This window comes from Sphaeramia orbicularis, chromosome 12 (genome assembly GCF_902148855.1).
Source record: "Sphaeramia orbicularis chromosome 12, fSphaOr1.1, whole genome shotgun sequence".
Taxonomy (NCBI): Eukaryota; Metazoa; Chordata; class Actinopteri; order Kurtiformes; family Apogonidae; genus Sphaeramia; species Sphaeramia orbicularis.
This window is the reverse complement of record NC_043968.1, coordinates 24,895,025-24,920,228: the sequence shown is the minus strand read 5'-3', so window position 1 is coordinate 24,920,228 and position 25,204 is coordinate 24,895,025. Positions and strand designations below refer to the sequence as shown.

The 25,204-nt window shown below is 39.8% G+C and overlaps 1 protein-coding gene across 1 annotated transcript; it reads left to right on the top strand.

The window, feature by feature from the left end:
* The first annotated feature begins 668 nt into the window (after positions 1 to 668).
* On the top strand, positions 669 to 19,949 carry LOC115429823 (sushi domain-containing protein 3). The gene is made up of 5 exons (XM_030149566.1): positions 669 to 1,339; positions 14,368 to 14,559; positions 16,500 to 16,653; positions 16,753 to 16,938; positions 19,051 to 19,949. The coding sequence occupies exons 1-5, from the start codon at positions 1,066 to 1,068 to the stop codon at positions 19,382 to 19,384; spliced, it is 1,140 nt and encodes a 379-aa protein (XP_030005426.1). The 5' UTR covers positions 669 to 1,065; the 3' UTR covers positions 19,385 to 19,949.
* The last annotated feature ends 5,255 nt before the right edge of the window (positions 19,950 to 25,204 follow it).

The window sequence follows — 25,204 nt, the reverse complement described above, 5'->3', positions numbered from 1 at the left end:
AATACTGATATCATGTTCCTATTCTATTATTAAATCCTCTTAAATCCCTGCAAACCTGGATGCACTGGACCTTTAAAGTCCTAGTATGTAACATTTTCACATAAAAGTTTCTAAAAACAATTATTTAGTTATTCATTTGGTCAGCTGCAAATGGCGTCATAACCCATTTACTATCATTAATATTCGACATTACTTAATCATGGCTCTTTCATTTGAGTGAAATGACATAATATGAATAAAGCTACTTTACCTAATCCATAAAAATATTTTCTTAGATGAATTTTCATGAGCGGTGATGTTACTGTTTTAGTGAAGAGACCCCTGGAGTCCTCTGTCATTCATGCAACACGTTGCCTTCTTAATCCCGACTTTATAGATTTTCAGTACATTGCACATATTGCTGAGGACTGTACTGCGAATACGCTTATCTGTAAAGGATGGTGCAAACTGAACACACTTGAAACACTGAAATATCAGAAGTAGGAAACATGGTGAGAGAGGCAGAGAGGGACAGAGTGGTGACCAGGAATATCAGGATTTAAAGCTGCATGAGTTACAGCTCAGCACAGCTCAGCGAATGAGTTACTGTTATGCAAGAGCTCAGTCAGCCCAGCTGGAGATCAGAGAGAGAGAGAGAGAGAGAGAGAGAGAGAGAGAGAGCAGTGGAGCGAGTGAGCAGTGAGAGCACGAGTGAGAAGCAGGGGGAAGGAGAGGACAGAAAACAACAGCGAGTGAACAGAGAGGCAGCAGATTACAGCTGGATCTGCCCTGTATGCACTCATATACATACATGAACGTACACATGCCCTCACTTCTACTCCTGTATTCCCGTATCTTTCTGCAGGACGGCAGCATCATGAGTGGGAACATAAGAGGGATCTTCCTCTCTCCACCAAGAGAGTAAGAAGAGAAGAAAAAAGAAGAAGACGGAGAAAACAGAGGAAGAGGACAGACAGAAAAGGACAACTTTCACCTGAAGGATCTTTCTCTGGAACCAAAGCACCTGAGCATGAGGTTGTGAATCTCTGTGTTCCTCTGAGTTCTTCTTCTTCACTACCTGGCCCAATGTCTACAAAACTAGGACCAACCGGTCAAAGTACCGTTGCCCACCTCTGGAAGCTGCTGGGCCCTTTGTTATGTGCTCTGGTCCTGGTTAGTGGCTCCACACTGAGCCCTGAGGACTCACAGATCATCACTGCCACATCGCTGCTGGAGGACTGGACCGGCACCACCATCCAGCTGCAGCCGGACCTGCAGACTGAAGCCCAGACACCATCAGAGGCACCGACAGAGGCACAGACTGACACCCAGACTCAGAGCATAACCAGTAACTACACAGGTTAGTGGAAATGTCCGTCACAGAAACTACAAAAGAAAAAAAAAATGCTGTTGATGTTACTGACCCTTTAGAGAATTTAGAATAAAAAATCTACTGTTGATTAGAAGTCTGGTTAATGTACATAAACATCCCTTAAAAATGTGGGTATATTATGGAAATTATACAAGTCAAAGCTCTGAAAAGTCAAAGAATTCTGTGAAGTTTGTGATAACTCATCTTAACTTGTCCCATGTCAGAAATTTCTCCAAAAAAAATGTATGAAAGTAATTGAAGGGGCTTTAATTTAGTATTCAGTCTTTGAATTAAAAGCTGGTTTTCTTTTTTCGCCTGAGGAGCTATCCATGGGGACTCTTTACTTGCTCAAAAAACCTTTATTAATTTTTTTCACACATTAAGAAACAGAAAAGGAAACATAACTGGAAGCAAGCAAAAATAAGAAGCTTTGACTTGTATAAGTAAACATTTGTGCCAACTTGTCTGCTGTTTTGTGAGTGTTGTGCAGAAGTTTTGACTTACAGTGAATGTGTTACAGATCAATGAAGTTTCACACTCAGTTAAAGTTTAGGGTTGAGAATTCAGCCATGATGGTATGATGACATGTAGAGCAATGTATCTACTTCTTTGCCTGACTGTAAAAGTGTGCACGTATCCACCATAATGTGTAAGTGTGCTTGTGTTGTGTTCTGTGTCGGTGTGTGTGAGGCAGCAGGTGATGCCTTTAAAGACAGCTCGTTATGTTCGGACCGAAGCTGCTCAGCCTGAAGTGAAAGCCGCTGCGGCGTTCGCATGACTTCACCTCCAGTGGAGCATAAGCTGCCTTTCTCTTCACTTCCTCTGCCTCTGTCCATTTCCTCTCTATCTCTTTCTTCTCTTCCTTTTATTCCATATGTGCTCTCTCACTCTCTTCATGTCACATCTGTCTCTCTATTATAGCATTTCCTCCCTCTGTCGCATTCTTCCTTTGCTTTTTTCTTATTTTCTTCCGTCTCTGCCTGTCACATTTCATTTCGCTTTCATTCCCTTCCACTGTCTCTCTCTCTCTCTCTCTCTCTCTCTCTCTCTCTCTCTCTCTCTCTCTCTCTCTCTCTCTCTCTCTCTCTTTCTTCTTCGTTTCCCACCATTTATTCTTATGTCCCTAGCTCGTCCTTTCTCACTCACTGCTCACGTGTTTGCATAAACAGCCTAAAGCAGAGGACAAAACGCAGCCCTCACGTGCTTAATACACAAATAACGCACACACACACATACTGGAAATGGACGTACTGGGCCCAAACGACACCAATCTGCTTAAAGGTTTAGAGAATAAATACAGTTGCTTGTTTCATAATGGCAACTCTGCATCTGACAGAGCAGGAATAAACACTTCATAGTACACACACTCACACACACACAAACACACACACAGGTGATCAGCTGGCTTGCCACATGCATGAATTACGCCAGTCGAAAGCTTTTATGTGTGAGAGTTGCCAAAAAAATCCTAAATCCAGAAGGTGTGATTAATATCGCAGCTTCCAAAGTGTGTGTGCGTGTGTGTGTGTGTGTGTGTGTGTGCGTGTGTGTGTGTGTGTGTGTGTGTGTGTGCAGGCAGTGACAGTATAAACTACTTAACCATGACAGATAAAAACAGTGCTTGTCACTTTGTTTACATTTTTCCACCACATTTTAAGCCTATTTGAAGCTTTTTTCCAGGACTGGATTACAGCAGAGATACTGTTTGTGTTTGGACATTTTGGGCTATTTAGTTGTGGCTTCTTGAGCGTATAACCACACTGAGCTGTCACTTATTAAGAAAAAAAGCACAATTAGCGTAGAAGACTTCTGTGCACAAGGAGTTTTTAGACACGAGGGAGACAAACACACATCTTCTTTCAAGTTATTTTCACATTTTCATGAATTTATTGCACAGTGGAAATGATATTTCAAAGCACCCATTACTGTTTTTAAAGAAATTCCTCTAAATGTTTCAAGTATTAAGTCACACAAGATCCTTCGGAAAGGTCAGTGGTCAGCTAATGCAGGTATTTGTTGGTTTGTGTTTTCTTCAGCAAAGCAGACACTGTCTAAAAGTCTCCCACTACACTACACCTGCTTAACAGAGCCACTGCTTTAAAATCAATAGAACTGTTGAAGCAGACCTATGAAGGTTCAGCTCGCAGACCCTCAGAGCACCAGGATCAAACTGGTGATTTTAGACTCCGTCAATATTTCGTGACTCATTATGCTGCTTGTCCTGGAATCTTCACCGCCGGCGTAAATCGATCAGAATTTTGCTATTGATTAACTCCTCCTCAGGTGTTGGTTTACACCAGGCTACATTTACACACATCTCTAACCTTTGGGACATGTCATATTCTCTTCTTTACTCTTCTTTGAAATGGGTAGTGTTTTAATATCCTCTGATTTTGTTGTTCTATTTCAACTAAATATAACAAATCATTTTGAACTCCTGTCAGTGGAGTTCATCTTGGAGTTCGTCACAGTATTATGTACCACTTGCCACAGTTTTCTCTATAATATGCACATCCTATACCATATATCCATAACCTACATTATACAGCATGTTTAATTAAAAAGTACACAAAAAGCCCTGAGGCAGTGTATGTGTGTGTATGCAGCACATAATGCCATGTGCAGAACTTCATTTCCGAGAGTGGAAACCTCCACAAAGGTCCCACAGTACTGTAATCCAGACCAAAGACGTACCTCGTCTAGGCTCTGCCCGTTTATTTCTGCTTAAAAATTGTGTGCCTTGTGCATTTCATGAAAATCTGTATTTTTCAGCAACCCTGCTAACAGTGTAATGATTGTGGAGGAGACAAGATATGTAAAAATAACCAAAAAAAATATGAGTTATTTCAAATGAACATGAATATACAGATACAAAAAAAGTACTTAATAACAAAAAATGAATTACATGTTTAAATAAATAAGAATAAATAAATGGTGCATGTGACAAAGTTTCTAGAGGAAAATGGAGCCACATAAAATCAGTTGTAAACACGTGTGAATAAAGTATAAAGGTCATTGTTCCTCGTAGAAATAAGACACATTAGTGACGACTCCTGCTGTGCATCGGGTGTGGAAGTGCAGGCTGAGCTGGTAGTGTTGATGTCCTGGACTGGTAGGTGAGCAGCGGTTATTTCAGCCGTAATAAGCCCTAACATTAACACGGTAACACAGCCTATTAACCTCAACACTGTGTGAGAGTCAGTGTTAGGGTTAATCCCTAAATGGGTATCAATTACTTTGCAGGCAGTTTGCCTCTTAACCTGGCCTAGCAGGAGCTCGAAGTGACATGCAGCTGTTCTATCGTTAAGTCTTTCACCTTATTTCATCGTTTGTCCAAAGATACTTCTAATACAGAGTTAGATACTGACAGGAATGAGTCACTCCAGATTTGCACATGCCTGGACAATAACCAAAAACAAGTTCTTTCTACTTTCTACTAGCCCCGATGTTCAGTTTTAGACTTAACTCATGATGACAATAAGCTGCTTATTCTTCTCCCTAATCCTTTTGATGAAATCGTCAGCCAAATGCCTGAAACGTAAATGGGAAACGTTACAATGCCTTCAATCTGATTATCTGACAAGAAAAGCCAATTACCTTTGTCTATTACAGGCTATTTCTAGTGTTTGAAATCCTGTTAATGACATGCTAAAACATAGGAAAACAAATACACGATCACTGCAAAGACGTACGGTCCAATTCAGTTTAAAGCCAATTACTTCTGTCCATTTCAGTTTTTTTTAAAGAACCGTACTACATATCGGTTATTAATATATATACATTAGTGCTTTGATTCCTCCACCTCTAACCTTCACCAGTGAGCAGGTGGGAAACATTTTGAAGGAGTGTGTAAGATGTCTCCAAACACACAAAATACACAACTCAGTGGATCAAAACCAAAACACATGCAATTCGATAAACCCCAAGCAAATTCAGAAAACAACCTTCATCATTTTAACAACATCTGTGGTGCAAACTCTCACAGCACGAGCAAATACAGAGTTTCTTCAGAACTCATGATGGACATACCAGGCCACACAAACACAAACATGCAGAGCCAAGGGGGGATTTCTGTCAGGGACACACACTATCGTCATTCCTGAGCCCTGCAGGCTTGGCGAACTGCGGACAGAGTTTCTTCTGTCTCCTGCCTCTCAATCCAATATGGCTGCTGGCAGTGACTCAACTTCATTATTACCTTCCCACGGCTTAAAACTAGCAGCGCTGCCTGAGCAGAGTCACTCAGGGAGGGTCTGCAATGAGCCGTCTTTCTCTGGTTTGATGGATGGAGCAGGATGGGGACAATAGAAGGGTTGACGAAATTGAATCGAAGACAAATCACTTTGAAAACCATGTCAAACTACCAGCTGTGAAGGATGCACAATCTCCTTTGCCATTTTCACATTTCATGGCTTTCTTTTCTGGCAGCAATATTGGACTTTGCCCTTTGAATATATCTTCTTCCTAACACTGTGCATGTATTCTTCATATCTTACATTTCTAGTCTGTCAGAGTGAGTTTCATTCATCTTGTTCCATGTGACATAAAGCGACAGCTACAACACGCAAGAGAAAAGAAAGTGGAGTTTCTGATCTCTTGTCTTTCTATGTTTTATCATGTAACTTTGATGAAGGTTTTTGCAAAAATATGCAGATTCTTTTTGTGCCAGTAACTAAGTTTTTTTTTGTTATTGTTGTTGTTGTTTGTGGTGTTCCCATCTGACCTACCGTACATATTAATAATCTTAACCAATCAGTCAATATTCATTCAATCAATCTACACTGAAAAATATTTGGTTCTTAGCAAGATTTAAAAAAAAACTTGGATCTAGAAGTGTTAGATAATTTATCTTGCTTTAAGAGTTAATTTCTTATTTTAAGTGTTCATACATCTATAGACCAGCTTTTTTTCTAGATTTAACAATCTTAATTGAAGAAATCTTATCAAATGATATTATCTTGCTGCATGGACAGATATTTCACTTGTTTTGAGTACCTTTTTCCTCAGATTTACTGTTTTTATCTTGTTTTTAGACACCCCTTTTTGGCAGTGTACAGTAGTGACACAAACAGAACTTCCAAAAGTAACCACTCTGATTCAGTGGCCATGTGACTCGGTTTACTATAAATAATGATTTAAACCCAACAGTAAGGATCTAACAAAGTTCATTTACTCTAGGTGGCAGAGTGATGTGCACGCAACGCTGGGACACACAGGAGACAGGCCCTTGCATGACTGCATCTGCCTTTATGTGTTTGCACAGGAGCACACACGCTGTGCAAGCAGAGCGAGAGCCGAGGGGATTAGGTAATCAGTTGTGATGTCGCGCATCAGTAAGGTGCAACAGAAATAGATACACTGATGGAGAGAAGAGACAGGCAGGATATTTGTTTGAGGTCAGATCACATAAAGAGCAACTGGAGCAAAGGGGATAAGACACCCAAGAAGAATAAATGGACAAGAACAGGATGACTGAGGTGAAGCTGGTCATCCGTCAGAAACGACTGCCAGCATTCATTCACTTCATCTTAGACTGTTAACGTCTGAGTTTAATGTTTATCTGAGGAAGAAAACGCAAAGGAAGAGATATTTTTTGTTTAGTTTCCTGAAATCCATCTTAAAGTAGTTGCTGTTTTTCTCCCATTCTCCTCCTTAGACTCCTTCCTCTCAGAAGCAGATGATCTGCAGCTTGTACATTAGAGTTCATCACTGAGATTAAAAGGTTTCCATATGCAGTACAATGAGCAAATACATGCATTATTTTGGCAAGGAAAGTCTGAGAATAATAGCCTTAAAAATTTCAACCGTTGTTTGTCTATTCTGCTGTGAGTTCAACTTTGGGGAAATGCAAAAGTCAATCACTGGTGCTGTATATATCCATATTACATAAGCTCATGTTCTTAATAATTCAGTTAAAACATTCAGAGAACAGAGAAAAATGTCTGATATAAAACCCCAAGCTCATAGATAGTTCACAAAGAAACAAACACAAAAGAAGTCGGTGTAATATGTTGGAAATTGTCTTTCATCAATCACTTACAACTGCTTGTGCGAATTTTGTGCTGGAAACTAACTCCAACCACACATAAAATCTATATCCAACTTATTTTTATGTGTTTCATTGGTTAAATTGCTTAAATCTGAATTTTAATGAAGCTGAATATTAATGTTTATGAAATATTAAATGGTAATAAAATGTGGGTGATGGCATGCACACCTGTGTGAAGCCTCACACATTTGTCACATGCAGAGTATGGGTCCATCCAAGTGTGCGTTTGCTGTGTTCACTCATTCTATGCATATGTGTGTGTGTGTGTGTGTGTGTGTGGATTTGAATCTTTAATGCAAAGAGCCTAATCTTTATTTAATCACAAACCATTCCAAGTGCTTCTCTGACAGAGGAGTGGGAGAGTGGTAGGGAAGAATACAGCAGAGTGGATGTTTGGTTGGTGGGTCGGGTTGCCAGGTTTGGGTTCCAGAGGTGTGTTAGCACCCTGTTGACGGCTGAACACCCTGATTGGCAACCCGCAGTTTCCACAATAACAAGAAAAGCTTTTGTGAATGGGGCTGAACCAACAGCACCGAGCAAACATAGGGCAGAGTCAACAGACACACACAGCTAATATAAACCTCTTTCACTAACACACACATTTAGTTTTAGTCAAACAACAGCGAGTTGAAATCAACACACATTTTCAATCTTTTCAGCATTAACTCCAGCTCTTGTTGCTGCCAGATTCCCCTGTGCTTTTTGTTTGTTCGCCCCACATCAGCATCTTTCTCCTCTGTTTACTACTGTGTGTTGATTCGCGGGTGGTAGTGTAACTTCAGCCACTTGGGCTTTGTACAGATGGTGATGAGTTTCCTGCTGCGGTGAAGCAAAAGCACAAAAAACAAGCCCACCTCTGCTAAAGTCTTAAAGCGCTCGCTGTCACGGAATATGTTCAATATTTTATCTGGTTTCATGGAGGTAAAGGCTTTTTCTTTGGGTGCGTGTGTGTATTTGAGTGTGAGGAAGATTATGATGGGCGTTACTGATTTACAGGCGTACTACGTATACCACACTGATGCATGTTTTTAGGTGTAAACTATATGACATCAGTGTAATGTATGTGAGCTCATCAGTGCTGGTGTAAACACTAATATTTCTTGCCAAATGTGCACAAATCTGTTTTTCATGGGTGGACAGAATACTATCTAATGAATACTGACAAAGAGTTGACTGTTTGGGTTGTTTATTCTTGGATCCATAATGTTCCTGATGACAATTAAATCAAATCAAATGAGCTTTATTTGCCACATACATAATCATACATTGTGCAACGTGCTGTGAAAAGTATCGTGTGTCACTTCTCTAGATACTTACACACAACTAGACAACAAAAGGACAACAGCATAAAGAAAACAAATAGCAAGCACATGATAAACAAAAAAATATATGAATGTAATATAAATATAAAGTGTATTATATGTGCATAAAGTGAACTGCATGTGCTTAGTGCAATGTGCAGTTGTAAAAGTAAAGAAAGAAGTCAGTGTTTGTTGAGGATGCAGATGGCCTGAGGAAAGAAGCTCCTCCTCATCCTCTCGGTTTTAGCCTTTAGGCAGTGGTAGCGTCTCCCTGAAGGCAGCAGTGAAAACAGTTTATTGCCAGTTGAGTGGGCTCTCTCAGGATTTTGGTGGGCCTGGTTCTGCAGCATCTGGTATAACTGTCGTGTAGGTCGGGGAGGGTGGTTCTGATGATGCACTCAGCTGAGTGAACTACCCTCCTCATGGCCAGTAAGTCCAGGTTGGAGCTGCTCCCCATCCAGGTGATGATACGGATCGAAAGGATACTCTCTAATGTGCAGGTGTAGAAGTGAGTATCCTGAAGGGGAGTCGGAAGTCTCGCAGAGGTCTGAGGTGGTAGAGACACTGACGGGCATTCGTCACCAGGACGTGGATGTGTTTGGACCATGTCAGGTCCTCTGAGATGTTGACTCAAAGGTATCTGAAGCTGTCCACCGAGGTTAGAATAGTTTTGGATTTTTAATTATAGTTTAGTTTTAATTAGTTGCGACTTTTTTTTCTCTAATTCAGTTAGCTTTAATTTGTTTTTCGAGCAGGTTTGCTAGTTTTTATTAGGTTTTTTTTCCAAATGCTTAGTTTTACTTTTAGTATTAGTTTTAGTTTTTTCATATCTTTTATCTTCCTTGCCATCATATTCAAAGGAATCCCATACAGGACTCTGGTGCTTTCTCCTTACTTTAGTCTCCATGTTGTCAGGTAGAGTGGGGACGAGAAACCAATTCGACGAGAAGTGACGAACCGTGAAGTGTCATATGGTGCCGCCAACTAAAATTGCTCGAGCAAAATAAATTGATTTCATATCAGACTGACATTGACAAAGACAAAAACAAGGGGAATTTTTTCCATAATTTTTATGTTTTAGTTAGTTTTGTAAGCACACAATACAGTCTCAGTTATCGTTGTTTCTTTTAATTATTGTTTTTATTTATTTCAGTTAACGAAAATGTTTTTTCAATTCTAGTTTTCATCATTTCGTTAGTTTTCGTTAACGATAATAACCTTGCTGTCCACCCTCTTCACCGGTATCCCGCTGATGGTGAGTGGGGCGTAGCTCCTCTGCTGCTTCCAGCTGAAGTCCACAATCATTTCTTTAGTTTTGCTGATGTTCAGCTGGAGGTTGTTGAACTGGCACCAGTCCTCCAGGTGGCAGATCTTGCTCGGACTTGTGCATAACTACATTTTGGCCATTGTTCAAAGGTTTCTTTCATATTTGAGTGAGGTATCTTTAGACAATTGATCTCCAGAATGCAAAATAAAATCTGAAGCAAATTCTCCAGGGACATTGTGTTGTTGTGGGTAACTGAGTTTCCTTTGGAGCTTATCCTCACCTCTTACTTCATCCTATAATGACTCAATCTAAATCTTCAGATGCTGGATTTGCCAACATGGGTCAGTTGATGATGTTGAGTAGTTGGAGGTGGTTGGGATCCTGATGGTGGAATAGATTTCACATCACATTTTATGGAGGTTAAGTCTTGAAGCTACTGAGATCCTCTTCCATGAGTGACCAGCTTGATACTTTTGTGGCTTCTTATATCCGAAAGACTGCAACTGGATTCTCTGTTGTAGCTACACATAACTGTCCTTTTGCTGTCTCCAATGTGCACAAGTATGACTACACCCTGGGGTACCACTAGCAATTATGGGCCCCGTGAAAACTAAACATTGTAGCCCCTTTACAAAATTCAGTATCTTGTTGATTTGTCACAGCGGGGGGAGGGGGGGGGGGGAGGGTTAGCCATTGGGGTGTGGTCCAGAGCTACCGTAACTGACGCTGGTGTGAAGGGAAAGTGAAACATATGTTTTCAACGTCCGACTCCTGGCTTCTACGGCCCTATTAAACAGCAGACCTTACACAAAATTTTCACAACTTCTAACCTGCGTCCACTGGACCAACTTCACTGCTCTATGGGGCCCCCAGAAATGCTGGGCCCCATGAATTTGTCACGTTTACCCCACCCCACTCCACCAAACATTTCTTCACACCACAGTACAGTCAAACACCCTTTGCCCTTCTGCGGTAAGACACCTGATGAGATAAATGGCCCTACACTCAGAGGACACATGTTGAAACATTTGGCTTTAGCTCCCACATGTTTCATGTTGCGTTTTTTCATGCATTTTCCCTCATTGTCAACATGGCGGTTGTAACTAATAAGAAGGTCCGGGGTCAGTGTCCATGAAGGGCCAGCAAGGACAGCATGTTCTCCCTGTGTCTGTGTGGGTTCTCTCTGGTACTCCATCTTCCTCATAGACATGCATCTTATTACCTCGCTCCCCTGAAGGAGAGGTGATGGGTTTTGTTTTTGTTTTGTTTGTTTGTTTGTTTGTTTGTTTTATTGTTAACACTTTAGTGGCAAAACTATTGGTGGAATTCATACCAAATTGGGTTTATAAATTGCCAGTGATCCAGAATAAATGTCATTACATTTTGGGAGAAGTAGGTCAAAGTTCAAATTTTTTATGAATTTTTAAAATCCCCTCTTATAATGGAAGAAATTTCACGTCTATAAAAACATAAATTTTGTTTCAATTCACTTCAAACTTGGCACATATATAGATGGCACATATATAGAGGCGATTGATTAGCTGACATCAGCACACACGTAGACATGATGACATCAGCTGGATCGATGCCAAGATAAGTACGAGGGGCGGGGTTTGTTGTGCCTGGCAGGTTAGGTTAATTGGATCTAAATAACCTTACCTGGTTGTGTTTCTCTCTGTGCCAGCCCTGTGATGAACTGGTAACATCACATCAATGTTTGGTGACATCGGTTCCAGCCCCCCATGACGACCCTATAGAGGTTTAAGCTGTTACAGAAAATGAATGAATTTCTTCCTTATTTTACTCTTTTTTTACCTTAAACCAAACCACGTTGTTCTTACATCTTAAACCCAACCCAACCATACCCGTGGCATTCTCTGGACATCTGGAGTGTTGTGTTTTCAACCCGATTTGCAATCAGACAGGAAAAAAATGTAATCTGTTCAAATGCACCACCATTTTGACACAGTTATGTACTTGAAAGCAAAGGAAAACTATACAGCAGGCATATTACTGCCCACAGGAGCTGACTCAACGCAAGTCAAATGTTCTCCCATATGGGGATGGGGAGTTTCTGGTATGCTTCATAATTAAGTAAAACAAGTTGTGTGAGGCCAAAATAAAAGTCAATAATAATCATCACATCATGGTACCATCTAATACTGAATGAGGAGAGTAAGTAGATACGTGTAAGGAGTGGTTGTGGTGTGATGAGGTCTGATAACCTGATAAGATAAATCTGGGATGATAATTAAAACAACCTCATTTTAATTAAATAAGATTGTATCTATCATTCAAATGCAAATTAGTATTTGATATAATTTCACCTAGAAACTTCCCTCTAATGCAACATTGTAATTGCAGATGTTCAGTCTTTATCATATGTAGATGTCTAATGAGTCATTTTAACAGTAGGCTAAATGTCTCAGTTGTTTTTATATATCCTCCTGAGACCCAGCAATGCATTTATGTCCTCTGTAGTGGACAAGAGTTTCACAGCTTTACTTTAAAATAAAAAATTACATTAAAAAGTGTATCTGAAAAAGCTGTTACATCATGCTGTTTCCAATTAAGGCAACTATTTCATGTAAAATGGCGAAAATGTTTACTTACTGGGTGTCAGGAGGATATATATATATATATATATATATATATATATATATATATATATATATATATATATATACTGCAGGTAGTTACAGTATGTGCTTGCTGAAAAACAGCAGGGACCAGGATGTGCATTGAAGCTATAGCAAGAAAAAAATCCAACATATTCTGGTTATCAGACAGCTTTATTAATGAAGCTATATTATTTTCCTTGAAGTCTAATATTGTATTAAATCCATTTGTAACACTTCTGCATATATGGGTTAAACCTAATTGCTAAAATGTCTGTGGTGCAAACAAGATGCATCAATAAGCTTAGAGAGGCCATAACTTCTGGAAAAATTAATAGGGTTTCGAATCGAGTGTTTTGCATCCTTTAGCCTCTGGAGCATCCGAACTTCCAGACTTTTACTTCTGGTTGTTGTTGCACCTTACACACATACACACACTCAAAGTGATATCATCAGTAAAAGGTCTCTTAGGGGAAACACAGTGGCTTTTAGTTTCCCCTTTAAAAACACAGTCAGCTCGTCCTTGTTTGCCTGTACTGTACCCACTACGCACGTGTCTGCTGTGTGTGCCCTGATGTGTGTGTGTGAAAGAGAGGGAGGGGATGCTGTCATCTTCACACAGGATCACGGGATCCTCTCTCTCTGTCACTACCACTGCAGAAATCCTCCCATCTGTCGCTCCTAATCAGCAGAGAGCAGCTTGCATGTTCATAGGGTCTTACACTGGAATGACAACTCCTTCACCCACACTCACAAACACAGATTACACTAATACTGACACAGCAAAGTGAACTGCAGCATCACATGGCCCCTCTGAACATTACTCATTAAAAAAAAAAGACATATTAGCAAAGCAAGCAGCACAAAATTTCCCGTCTCTTCTAAGTGTTCCCTATAGCGACCCTTCACATCAAATTTAATGACAGGATCTATTTTCATTTGATCTTTTTATCATTTGTTTTGAAAATTATTTCCTTAAAGCACACTGTACCTTCTGTTTTTAATGCAGTCTGTTACAGCTCCACTTGATATCTACCATACTGGCTATTAAAAAAGAGAAGTGACTTTTTAAAGCCAGAAATCCCAGCAGCTGGCCATATAGCTGCTGAGTCATTAGCCCTGATCAATAACCCTGTGAACCTCCTGCAGATATTGTATGATAATTTTGTGCAGCGCTGCAGAAAAAAAACATTACTTATTTTCCTGTAGGTTTACGTGAGAATTCCTGAGAGCCTCACAAATCCCTGCAGCGCAATCTAACAATAGCTGCCGTACCACGAGCCCTCTCAGAGGTATTTGCGTATTGTAGCATAAGAAAGATAAAAATAGGCTTACTGTCTCTCTGTCTATGAAACCACTGCTGATCTCCCAGCACAGAGAGTGGAGAGGGAAAAAAATAAAACAGAAAGAGCAAGAGAAGGAGAAGAATGACATGTTAATGGAAGATATGAGGGGTTAAACAAAGCTACTGATAAGACTATTGTTTACTCCACAAACAGTGTAAATGCTAATGCTTTCTAAATGGGTAATAATGCACCGATAGTCAACAGTCCCACAGGAAAAATCCATTGTACAAATATTTAATGCATTACATTGCACTTGCAGTTGCAGAAAGCTGACGGATGTGCAATAAAGTAATAAAACAAGCTGAATTTTGAGCCTTATGTTTGATTCATGCTCTGTCTATAAGCTGCTAAAATGCTGACTGAAACTCACTATTCCTTTGGTTCTCATTCAGATTGAACTGACCCTCTGTTTTGTTTTGTCTTGTCTCATCTCAGGTCTGTCCTGTATTGCTGTTTTGCCACCACGTCGCGGTTCCTTCTATGTGGAGAGTGGTACAGGCGTGTCAGTGGGCAGCGTTCTGGCCTTCTGGTGTCGAGAGGGATACCAGCTGGTCGGCAGCGACAAAATCTACTGCAATGTCAGGAATGGCAAACCGCAGTGGAGCAACTACCTGCCTGTGTGTGAAGGTAAGCAGGTTTCAGATGACTCATTTAAATGTTAATACAGGTGATTATCTGAAAATGAGCTGAACTGGATTCATATGACACTTAGGCTACGTTCAGACTACAGGCAAATGTGGCCCAAATCCGATGTTTTTGCCCATACGTGACCTGTATCTGATCTGTTTAACACAGTTTGAACAGCACATATCAGATTTTTTCAAATCCGACCCAGGCTACTTTTGTATGTGGTCCTAAATCCAATTTGTATCGGATATTTTGCAATGCGACTTCAGTCTGAATGGCCAGGTCACAGGTGCTCCAAAACCCAGCAGTCTGGCTGCTGACAAGGACCAGAAAGAGAGAGCATATCACACCAGTGCTCAGGTCCCTGCACTGGCTCCCTGTGAGCTTCAGGATCAATATTAAAGGGCTTTTATTGGTTTTTAAAACTCTTAATGGTCTTTGCCCTATTTATTTATCTGATTTGGCTTTACCATATGAGCCCTCTCGGACCCTCAGGTAGTCATCTGTTAACTGTTCCTAGAGTCCACTCCAAAACTCATGGTGAGGCCTCATTCAGCTTTTATGGCCCTAACTATGGAACAGTCTACCTGAGGACCTGAGGTCCACTGCGAGTGTTCATATTTTTAAAAGTAAACTCAAAACCTATCTTTTTAGTTTAACTTTTAATTAAACTCTTATTTTTTTAACATTCCTTTTACTTTGTTGCTTTTATTTTTATTTGCAACATGCGGGACAGCGAGGGTTTGATGGGAAGGACTTTGTGCTACATGTAACATGTATGAAAAGTGCTATACGAATAAAGTTTGATTGATTGATTGATTTATCTGACATTTATGTCATTGAAATGCGACAAACATCACAATTCTTCGTCACAGGAGTGTCACTTCCGTAAACACAGTGCATGCCTGCGTGGTCACGTATTCCATCAGGACCTCTTTTGTGCATTCGGGTCACTTCAGGGTCACATTCAGTTTATACTCAGAACAGCCAGATGTCACATTTAATCTGTAATATGAATGACCACACACACAAAAAAAATCAGATTTCACCAAAAAGTCCAAATTGTGCATTAAGACCTGCTGTCTGAACGTAGCCTTATATTCCAGTAGAAACATTTTCCTCTACCATTTAAAGGTTCAATGTGTGATATTTTGTACCATCTAGTGGTGAAGCTGCAGACTGGAAACATCTGATTATCCCTCCCCTCCCTCTAAGTGATGAATAAAAGCACAAAAAAACATTAAAAACATGAAAGAAGCGGAAAAAAACAATAACAAAACAAAACCAAGAAGGGCCTCTGGAGTTTTTAGTTTAGGGGATAACAGCTCAGGTCCATGCACAGTAGGAGACAGCAGTAGTACACAGACTATAGAATGAGAAAAAAAATGAAAGAAAGTCCATTGTGAGTTAGAAACATGATGGTGTAACACTGTGAAAATGACCTGCTCCCTCTCTTTTTAAGTGAACAAAAACACTATGATTCTTATTTTCAGTGAGAACACTAATATCGTATGCTATTTCTGCACTTCCACTGACCCTCACACAGTGAACCTTTAACACACGTTTTAGATTAGGAGTGAACCACTAATCCACTGCAAACAACTGCACCTCTCACTGAGGTCTAGTGTTGTTGCTGCTGCTTGCATGTAAAGCATCACGTGTGGCTTTGCACAGCATGTTTCATGCAAAGACAATGATTAACTTTTCCTCCAACATGCAAATGTGTCATGTCAAATCAGCATCTTGACTGGAAAGGAAAATAAGGGAAGCAATGGGGAAATGCTGTTGTTGTGTAGCTAAACGAAAGCAAAAATGTGATAAAACACAACCTGTCGACATTTATTATACACAGCACATATAGTTCACAGGCTACTATTAATCTGTTGCAAAAAATCATACAAGGAAGGTTTGTAAAATGTTTTCTTTCTCTCCACCAACAGCGATCCCCAGGCCAGAGGACCGAGGTTTAAGAGTGGCTGTGTTGGCTTCAGTGGTGAGCGGCATCGTCATCCTCGCCATGTCACTGTCCTTCCTCATCTGCTGTCTGCAGGAACGATCCAGCAAAGACCGGGCAAAGAAAGAGGGACGAAGCAGGTGGGACTGGAGGGGGAGGATGCTTAGTGTGACTGCCACAATTAAAGGCCTTCATTATCCTTAAGACCTGAGGTTCTGATAAGGTCCTCTCATCCTCAGACGCCGGGAGAAACGCTCGGCCCGTCGCAGCGAGTGTTGGCTGGAGAGGGAAGAGGGAGAGTGGGAATCCTTCCCCCCACCCAAGATCTTTCACCTGTCCCAAAGGATGAACCCCCGTCTGGCACCTGACAGCCCCCTGTACCTGACAGGAGGCCTGAGTGGATATGAGAACAGAGGCTACCAGAGGTAAACCGACAGCACTGACAGGACCAGTGGAGTCCTTTAACCCATAAAGACCCAGCACGACTTTATGTCAGTTCCCAAATGAGATTTTCTCTATATCTAACCTTTCTTAATTGATTTATAGCCATTTATTATAATACTGTGCTTTGTATTTTTCAGTATATCAGCATAAATCAGGTATTTTCTTGTATTTAATTCACTGATCATGTTGATATTCATGAAACCTCAGATTAAGGTTGAGGGTTATTATATCAAAAACAGAGAAAACTGAAGAAAAAGTGACTTATTTAGTCAAATCTATCATTAAGTGAACATAAATCAAGCATTTCCTTCCTCTGTTATTTCTCAAATTCCAGGGTTTTAACTGCTGAATCAGTGTTATAGAAGATGACGGTGTTTCCACGTTCACTATGGAGCCTCTGAACACCCAAATCGGTTTTAATCTGATGACCGTGAAAATAATAATAATGGATTAGATTTCTATAGCGCTTTTTTGGGCACTCAAAGCACTTTACATTATTGATCCATTATTCATTCACTCCCACACTCTCCCTCTGGTGGTGGTAAACTACACCTGTATCCACAGTTGCCCTGAGCCAGGCTGACAGAAGCGTGGCTGCCAGTTCGTGCCTACAGCTCCTCCGACCACCAAACATTCATACACATTCATACACCAGTGTGAGTGACACTGGAGGCAAGGAGGGTGAAGTGTCTTGCCCAAGGACACAACGGACTGACTAGGACAGAGCAGGATTTGAACCGCCAACCCTTCAGTTATTGGACGATACGCTCTACCTCTACACCCTACCTGAGCCATGGCCACCCCATACCCCCCAAACTGCATTTTACACCAATTACACTGGTCTACAAGGAAAATGCTTCCAGAATAAAAGTAATGAAATTTTACCATATGAGAGTCACTGATAAAGAAAAATCAAGTAAAAAATGCCTGTTGGCTGAACTTTCCAAGATACAGCCTTGGGTCAAAATGTGAAATTCAAGAATTAACAAGAGAATGGGTTTGACTCAAAAGGAATATTTGTCTCAGAGCTACAAGATCTACTTCAAAACACTGTCTGCACATTAGAATACATTCACTTTACAGGTTCTATTTAGTGGAAGATTTATAAAACTATTACATACAGGGTGGGGAAGCAAAATTTACAATGAACATTTAGTTGTTTTTTCTCAGCAGGCACTACGTCAATTGTTTTGAAACCAAACATATATTGATGTCATAATCATACCTAACACTATTATCCATACCTTTTCAGAAACTTTTGCCCATATGAGTAATCAGGAAAGCAAACGTCAAAGAGTGTGTGATTTGCTGAATGCACTCGTCACACCAAAGGAGATTTCAAAAATAGTTGGAGTGTCCATAAAGACTGTTTATAATGGAAAGAAGAGAATGACTATGAGCAAAACTATTACCAGAAAGTCTGGAAGATACTATTAAAGAAGAATGGGAGAAGTTGTCACCCGAACATTTAAGGAACACTTGCGCAAGTTTCAGGAAGTGTGTGAAGGCAGTTATTGAGAAAGAAGGAGGACACATAGAATAAAAACATTTTCTATTGTGTCAATTTTCTTGTGGCAAATAAATTCTCATGACTTTCAATAAACTAATTGGTCATACACTGTCTTTCAATCCCTGCCTCAAAATATTGTAAATTTTGCTTCCCCACCCTGTAAATGTACATAAACCAGTATATATGTGTAATAACACTTAATCATATACCTTGAAAACATGAGCAAACCGGCACTTTTGTCATTTAATTTACAATTAATCTTATTAAAATACATAACATTTAGCACATTTAATCTCTGAAGCAAATAATTTCTAAAAGATTGTAGACCAGTGTTATTTACATGTATTGATAGGATTAGTAGATCAATAGATATTAAACATCTTACATCAGTAGATGGTTTAGATTGGTGGTGGACATTTAGGTCTTTATGGGTTAAGAAGCACAAAGTATAGTGGCCAAACAATAAAATATGCATCATGATAAAAGGTAATGATTCAATATCAGTGTTTCCAGCTGATACTTGTCCTACTTTCTTTGTCTGGTCCCATTCTTCCCTTTTTGTCCCCTCTTTTCTCTCATTCAGGAGTCAGGAGAGTTTGCTGAAAGCTTCCCTGCCCGGCCTGTACCGCTCCGAGTCTCAGCTGTATCCGCATGTTGTCCTGCAGAGGGTCCCGACCCCCACGGCCCCCTCGGCACCGTCGGCTCCGTCCGCCCCTCTGTACCTCCACCTCCCCTCCTCATCTGCTGCCTCCTCTCCAGCCCACACATCCTCCCACTCCCAGCCTCACATCATGGCGCAGTACCCCACCCCGACATACCCACCCAACCCCAACACAGCCGTGCCCCCCTACCATCACCCGACCCCGGCGCCTATCTACCCCAACCCTAACCCGACGCCACAGCGGCCGTGGCAATAGCTGCACCTCCCACTTTGAAGAAAGACAAAACACGTTGAGGAAAAATAAAGATTTTGCTGCTGGAGACACTGAAAGACAGCCATTGTTTTTTTGGAAGTTGATGGTCTCTCCACATCCCTCTTTTCTCCCACTGAAGGGTTTAAAGCAGAGCAGACACAAAAGAAAAATGGAGAAAAGAAAACAGGAAAAGCAGCCAGCGTAAAAGATCCCTCTTTTTCTGCATGCTTGCTTGCTGAACATTTCTTGCATTGTGGACTCAACTGGAACTGAATACCTTTAGATGTATTTTTTTCTTTCATGCTGCTTACTGACATGCTGCTGCTGAACTCTCTGCAGGAGGAGAAAGTCTTGCTTTTTGTTTAGGTGCTAGCAAAGACAATTAAACTCCAAGCAGCCGGTTCACACAGTCACGCAGTTTTACGACAAGGTACTGATTCATCCACTCATCTGAAAGGACTTCTGCAACAGGTGTCTCAAACTTTAAACTAATGATTTAGAACATATTTTTTAAAGAAAATTATCCCTATCAGCCCAGAGATGCACATGATCCATCCTAGACCAGAGTTAAACACCATACACGCACCTGTCAGCCATAACACTCCGACCACTAACAGGAGATGTGTTAATAATTTAGATTAATTCATTACTCAGGCACTTTCTGCGACCTGGTGGTGCAGTGGATAGCACTGTCACCTCATAGCAAGAAGGTCCTGGGTTCAATTCCAATCAGGGACCTTTCTGTGCGGAGTTTGCATGTTTTCCCTGTGTTTGTGTGGGTTCTCTGCGGGTACTCCAGCTTCCTCCCACCATCCAAACCTATGCGCTGATAGGTTAATTCAGTGGTTCTCAATCTTCTTCTGTGGGGCCACCCTTTGGGGGATGAAAAATCTCCAGACCCCCCTCAACCCCAACAACATTGTAACAGTGGTGCAATTATAACTTCTTTTGAAAGAAACATCAATATTGTAACAATACTTTTTGCTTTTCCTTGAATATTTTTTTTTGTTCAAATAAAAAATAACTTAGATTTTTGCTTGAACAATATAAACAAACTCAACCAGACTGCTTCCTGACACAATATTTTTCCAAAAAAAAAAAAAAAAAAGGAAATGTGTAATTATCTTACAACTATGACAATAAAGTTACTTTTTTTTTTAGAACAACAAACAAATTTTGGTAACAAAGATGAACATTGTAACAGTATCAGTGGCTGCCATGAGCCCCTTTTCATCGCACATCTCAGAACATTAAAGTGCAAACTGTGAAAAAACAGAAACATTGCACGTTTCTTTTCCAGTCCAGTCCTTGTCCATTCTTCAAACCTAAACTCTTTTTCTAGTCTAGTGACAGATCACCATGGCAGTAGATTTGTTTGTTGTGCATCCCTAAAATGAGTCCAGGGTGCTCCAACGTTAAAACATTAGTTCCACCTGCTACATGTTCTAACCTGAAGAAAAAAAACAAAACACCCAGGAGTGATCCCATGCCCCCCCTGGAAAGCCTTCGCGCCTCCCCTAGGGGGCCCACCCCACAGTTTGAGAACCACTGGGTTAATTGGTTCATCTGAATTGCCCATAAGTGTGAATGTGAGAGTGATTGGTTGATCTTCTCTCTATTTGTCAGCCCTGTGATGAACTGGTGACATGTCCAGGGTGTACCCCGCCTTAGCCCATTGTTATCTGGGATAGGCTCCTGCGACCCCCACGACTCTAGTGAGTATAAAGCAGGTTCAGAGGATGACTGAATGAATGGCACTTTCCAATGGGCTGAATATATTAAGCAGCAGGTGAACATTTAATCCTCGAAGGTGTTGTGTTGGAAGCAGCAAAATAAGTAACATAAGGAACTGAGTGACTTTGACCAGGTCCATATTGTAACAGTGACGACCGGGTCAGAGCATCTCCACAACTGCAGGTCTTGTTGGGTGATCCTGGTCTGCTGTGGTTAGTACCGACCAAAAATGGACTACAGAAGGATATCCCAATCTCAGGACAGATGATCATCTGTGTCTGAGGTGTTGGACAAATAAATCTGATCCATGGAGGTCCATCTTTCTACTACCAGGACTTTAACGTCTTGATCCAGATACCACAGCACACCTTCAGAGGTCTGGTAGAGTCTAAGCCTCAGATCAGAGCTGGTTTGGTGAAAAAAGGAGGAGCCATATAATATTAGACAGGTGTTAATGATGTTCAGCTCCCATAGATTCTTGATTGGTTGAGATCCGGTTGTTCTTTAGGCCACATTTGGTAGGTAATAACCACTTTACTTTGGGGGAAAAAACAGCAACATTTGGAGATGCTCTGACCCAGTGATGATTCTTCCATTGTTAAAGTTCCTCAGATCCTACTCTTACCCATTTTGCTCTTTCTAACACATCCACGTTGAGGGCTAAATGTTCATTTCCTGCCTTATATGTCCCACCCACAGACAGGTCCAGGTGTAATGAGATAATCTGAATTAATACCACTTTGCCTGTCAGTGATCATAATGTTACGGCTGTATATTCTTGTACTGTAAATAAATACATGTGGATAGCAAGCACACTTAATGCCACTGTTGCTGCAAGCTCTGAATAGAGTTTTCTGTTTATATGGATTTAATACTGCTGTAATCATTTTTGCTCATTCTAAACAGAGCCTTTCTTCCTCACCGAAATCATTAACTAAATGTACTATTTTTTCTGTCTGTTTGTTTCTCTCTGTACAGCCACAACACATTCTGTCACGTAATTATTCACAACAAAAGCTTGTTTTGACTTTAAGATTGGTTTAGGAAGACACGCAGACTGAAATATTGATTTTGACTTAGACCTGGGTCAAGTTGTGTAAATAATTAGTACATATTGAATTAATTATTTACAGTAAAGTTTAAAGGCTCAGGATGAGGTGATCACAGAAATAATGCAAAATATTTTGTAAGGGTTGCGTCATAGATGTCTTTTTGCTGAAAACGAAGGCTTGTCAGCTGCTTTGTCCATGATGCACTGAAAATGCACAGAAATGCACTGAAATGTAAAGTTCAAGCCAAGAGCTGGAGGGACGTCTGAACCAATGAACTTGGATTCTCTTCGATACTGTGGCTGCTGTTGTGCAGCTTTTCTTTTCCATTTCTAATCAATGACTAACCTTCTATTAAACTTTTATTTTTCTCTTGTTCTATATGCATTTAAAACCATAAACCATGTGTAAGGCCCCCTTTGCTTCAATTACTTTGGGTTTAGGGTTTTTGACTGTATTTTTTTTTTTTTTTTTTTTTAGTAGGAGGACTTGCACTTTACATATTTTCAAAGATAGGGGATGAATGGCTTGGAAAAGACGGTCCGAGATATTTCTTTTACTGTAAACTCTGTTGTGTAATAACTGGACTGCCATAAAACTGAATAAAGAGATTTTTTTGTTTAGCTAAATGAGAGTTCTTTGTGTGTAATTACTTGGCTATTTCTGACAGAGGAAGCGGGGAACTGATGAGGGAAGAAATGGGAAAATGAGGGGAAAGAGGCAGGAAGTACAGAAGTAGATGGTCTTCATTCATCATAGTGTCATGGCAGCGAAAAATTAGACAATGACCTAATTTCCTTGCAGTGACACACACAGATATACACACATTTATGTACATGTTGGGTTTTTTCCATCTGTTTCGGGGCATTGCATTGAATTACATTTCTCTATAAAGACTTACCACAACCTTAACCCATAAAGACCCATTGTTACTTTTGTGGCAGTTCCCAAATGAATTTTAAATAGATTTCACCATTCTTATAAGATTTATCACCATTTATTATAATATTGTCCTCTATATTTTGTGTTTTTGCAATGAAAATCATGTATTTTCTTATATTTAAATTACTGATCATGTAGACGTTCATAAAAGCACAGATCAAAGTTGAGGGTTATTATATCAGAAACAGAGAAAACTGAAGAAAAAGTGACTTTTTTTAGCAAAGATATCAATAACTGAACACAAACCAAGTGTTTCCATCCGCTGTCACTGATCTAACTCCTTTGGTTTTACTGGTGAATCAATGTTGTAGAAGATGACGGTGTTTCCACATTCACTGTGGAGCCTCTGAACGTCCAAATGGGTCATATCTGATGGCCATGAAAAGATGACGAACTGTATTTTACACCAATTATTTACATGTATTGATAGAATTAGTTGATCAGAAGTTATTATAATATAAGTAACAGTGACTTGAAAACTTCTCAACATCCATTTTTGTATATCTGATACGTAATCAAACATCATTTAACAACAACAACAAAAAAGGGCTATGGTCTAACTTTGTAAGTTATGATGGTGAAATATCAGGTCTTGATTCTAGAAATTTTAGAAATGAATTCCATATCTTGTGGAAGATATGAGTTTTCCGTTTAATTGTGTACATGAGCCTTTCAGTAGCTATGTAGGATGAGAGTTCAGCAATCCATGAATTCAATAATGGACAATCAACACTTTTCCAATGTCTAGCTATAAGACGCTTTGCATGTATTAGACCAGGGGTGTCAAACTCATTTTATTTCAGGGGCCACATACAGACCAATATTATCAGAAATGGGCCGGACCAGTAAAATAATAACATCATCATACTAAATAAATAATGTCAACCCCAAACTTTTCTCTATGTTTTAGAGCAGGGGTATCTAACTCATGTTCATTCAGAGGCCATATTCAGCACAATTTGATCTCCAGCGGGCCAGACCAGTAAAATAATAGCATAATAACCTATAAATAATGACAACTGCAAATTTTTAGTGCAAAAATAACATTAAATGCTGAAACTATTTCTATCCAAAACAAAAAAAGATGTGAATAACTGGAAAAAAATGAGATTTCTGAAGAAAAATAAGTACAATTTTATCAATATTATGCCTCAACTTATGATTTCGACACGTGCATTACAGATCAGATCTACCAAGACACAAAACAGGCAGAAGATTGTTAAAATTGCACTTATTTTTCTTTAGACATTCCAGGTTGTTCATATTTGTTCAGGTTATTGACATTTTATTGTTAAAGGATGTCAAAATTTAACTTTCTTTGCAATAAATCACAGAGAAAAAATTGGTGTTGCCATTATTTAGAGCACAGGTGTCAAACATGTGGCCCGGGGGCCAAATCCAGCCCGCCAAAGGGTCCAGTCCGGCCCCTGGGATGAATTTGTGAAATGCAAAAATTACACTGAAGATATGAGGTTCCACAAACAGACTAATTTAATCTCCAGTGGGTCAGATCAGTCAAATACTATCATAATAACCTATAAATACTCATAACTCCAATTTTTTCTCTTTGTAAATGTAAATGTTTTCATGTCATTTTATTGTATTTACACTAAAACAAACTCTCATTTCAGAAAAACAGGAATAACCTCAACAAATATGAACATTTTGAAATGTCTGAAGTGTAATTTTACCAATATTCTGTCTGTTATTAAATTTTTTGTGTATTTGTTGATCCACTGTACATTGTAGTTTACATGTGTAAATGATAAACTGAGACAGAATATTGTTAAAATTGCTCTGACTTTTCTTAAGAAATGTCAGTTTGTTCATGTTATTCACATTGTTTTTTAAGGATAGTAGGTAGATGTAAACACTTTCATCGCATAATTTTACTTTTTTCACTCTAAAACATAGAGGAAAGTTTGGAGTTGATATTATTTATATATTATTACGTTATTATTTCACTGGTCTGGCCCACTGCATATCAAATTTGGCTTAATGTGGCCCCTGAACTAAAATGAGTTTGACACCCCTGATTTAGAGGCATAATATCATATCATTTTTCTCACATTAAACCAAGAAGAAAATTTGGAGTCAT

What these genes read in the sequence shown, in the direction of transcription:
- LOC115429823 (XM_030149566.1), top strand. Translation starts at nt 1,066, where the DNA reads ATGTCTACAAAACTAGGACCAACCGGTCAAAGTACCGTTGCCCACCTC. An exon ending in CATAACCAGTAACTACACAG is followed by an intron (nt 1,340 to 14,367) that starts GTTAGTGGAAAT and finishes GTCTCATCTCAG; the next exon opens with GTCTGTCCTGTATTGCTGTT. An exon ending in GAGAACAGAGGCTACCAGAG is followed by an intron (nt 16,939 to 19,050) that starts GTAAACCGACAG and finishes TCTCTCATTCAG; the next exon opens with GAGTCAGGAGAGTTTGCTGA.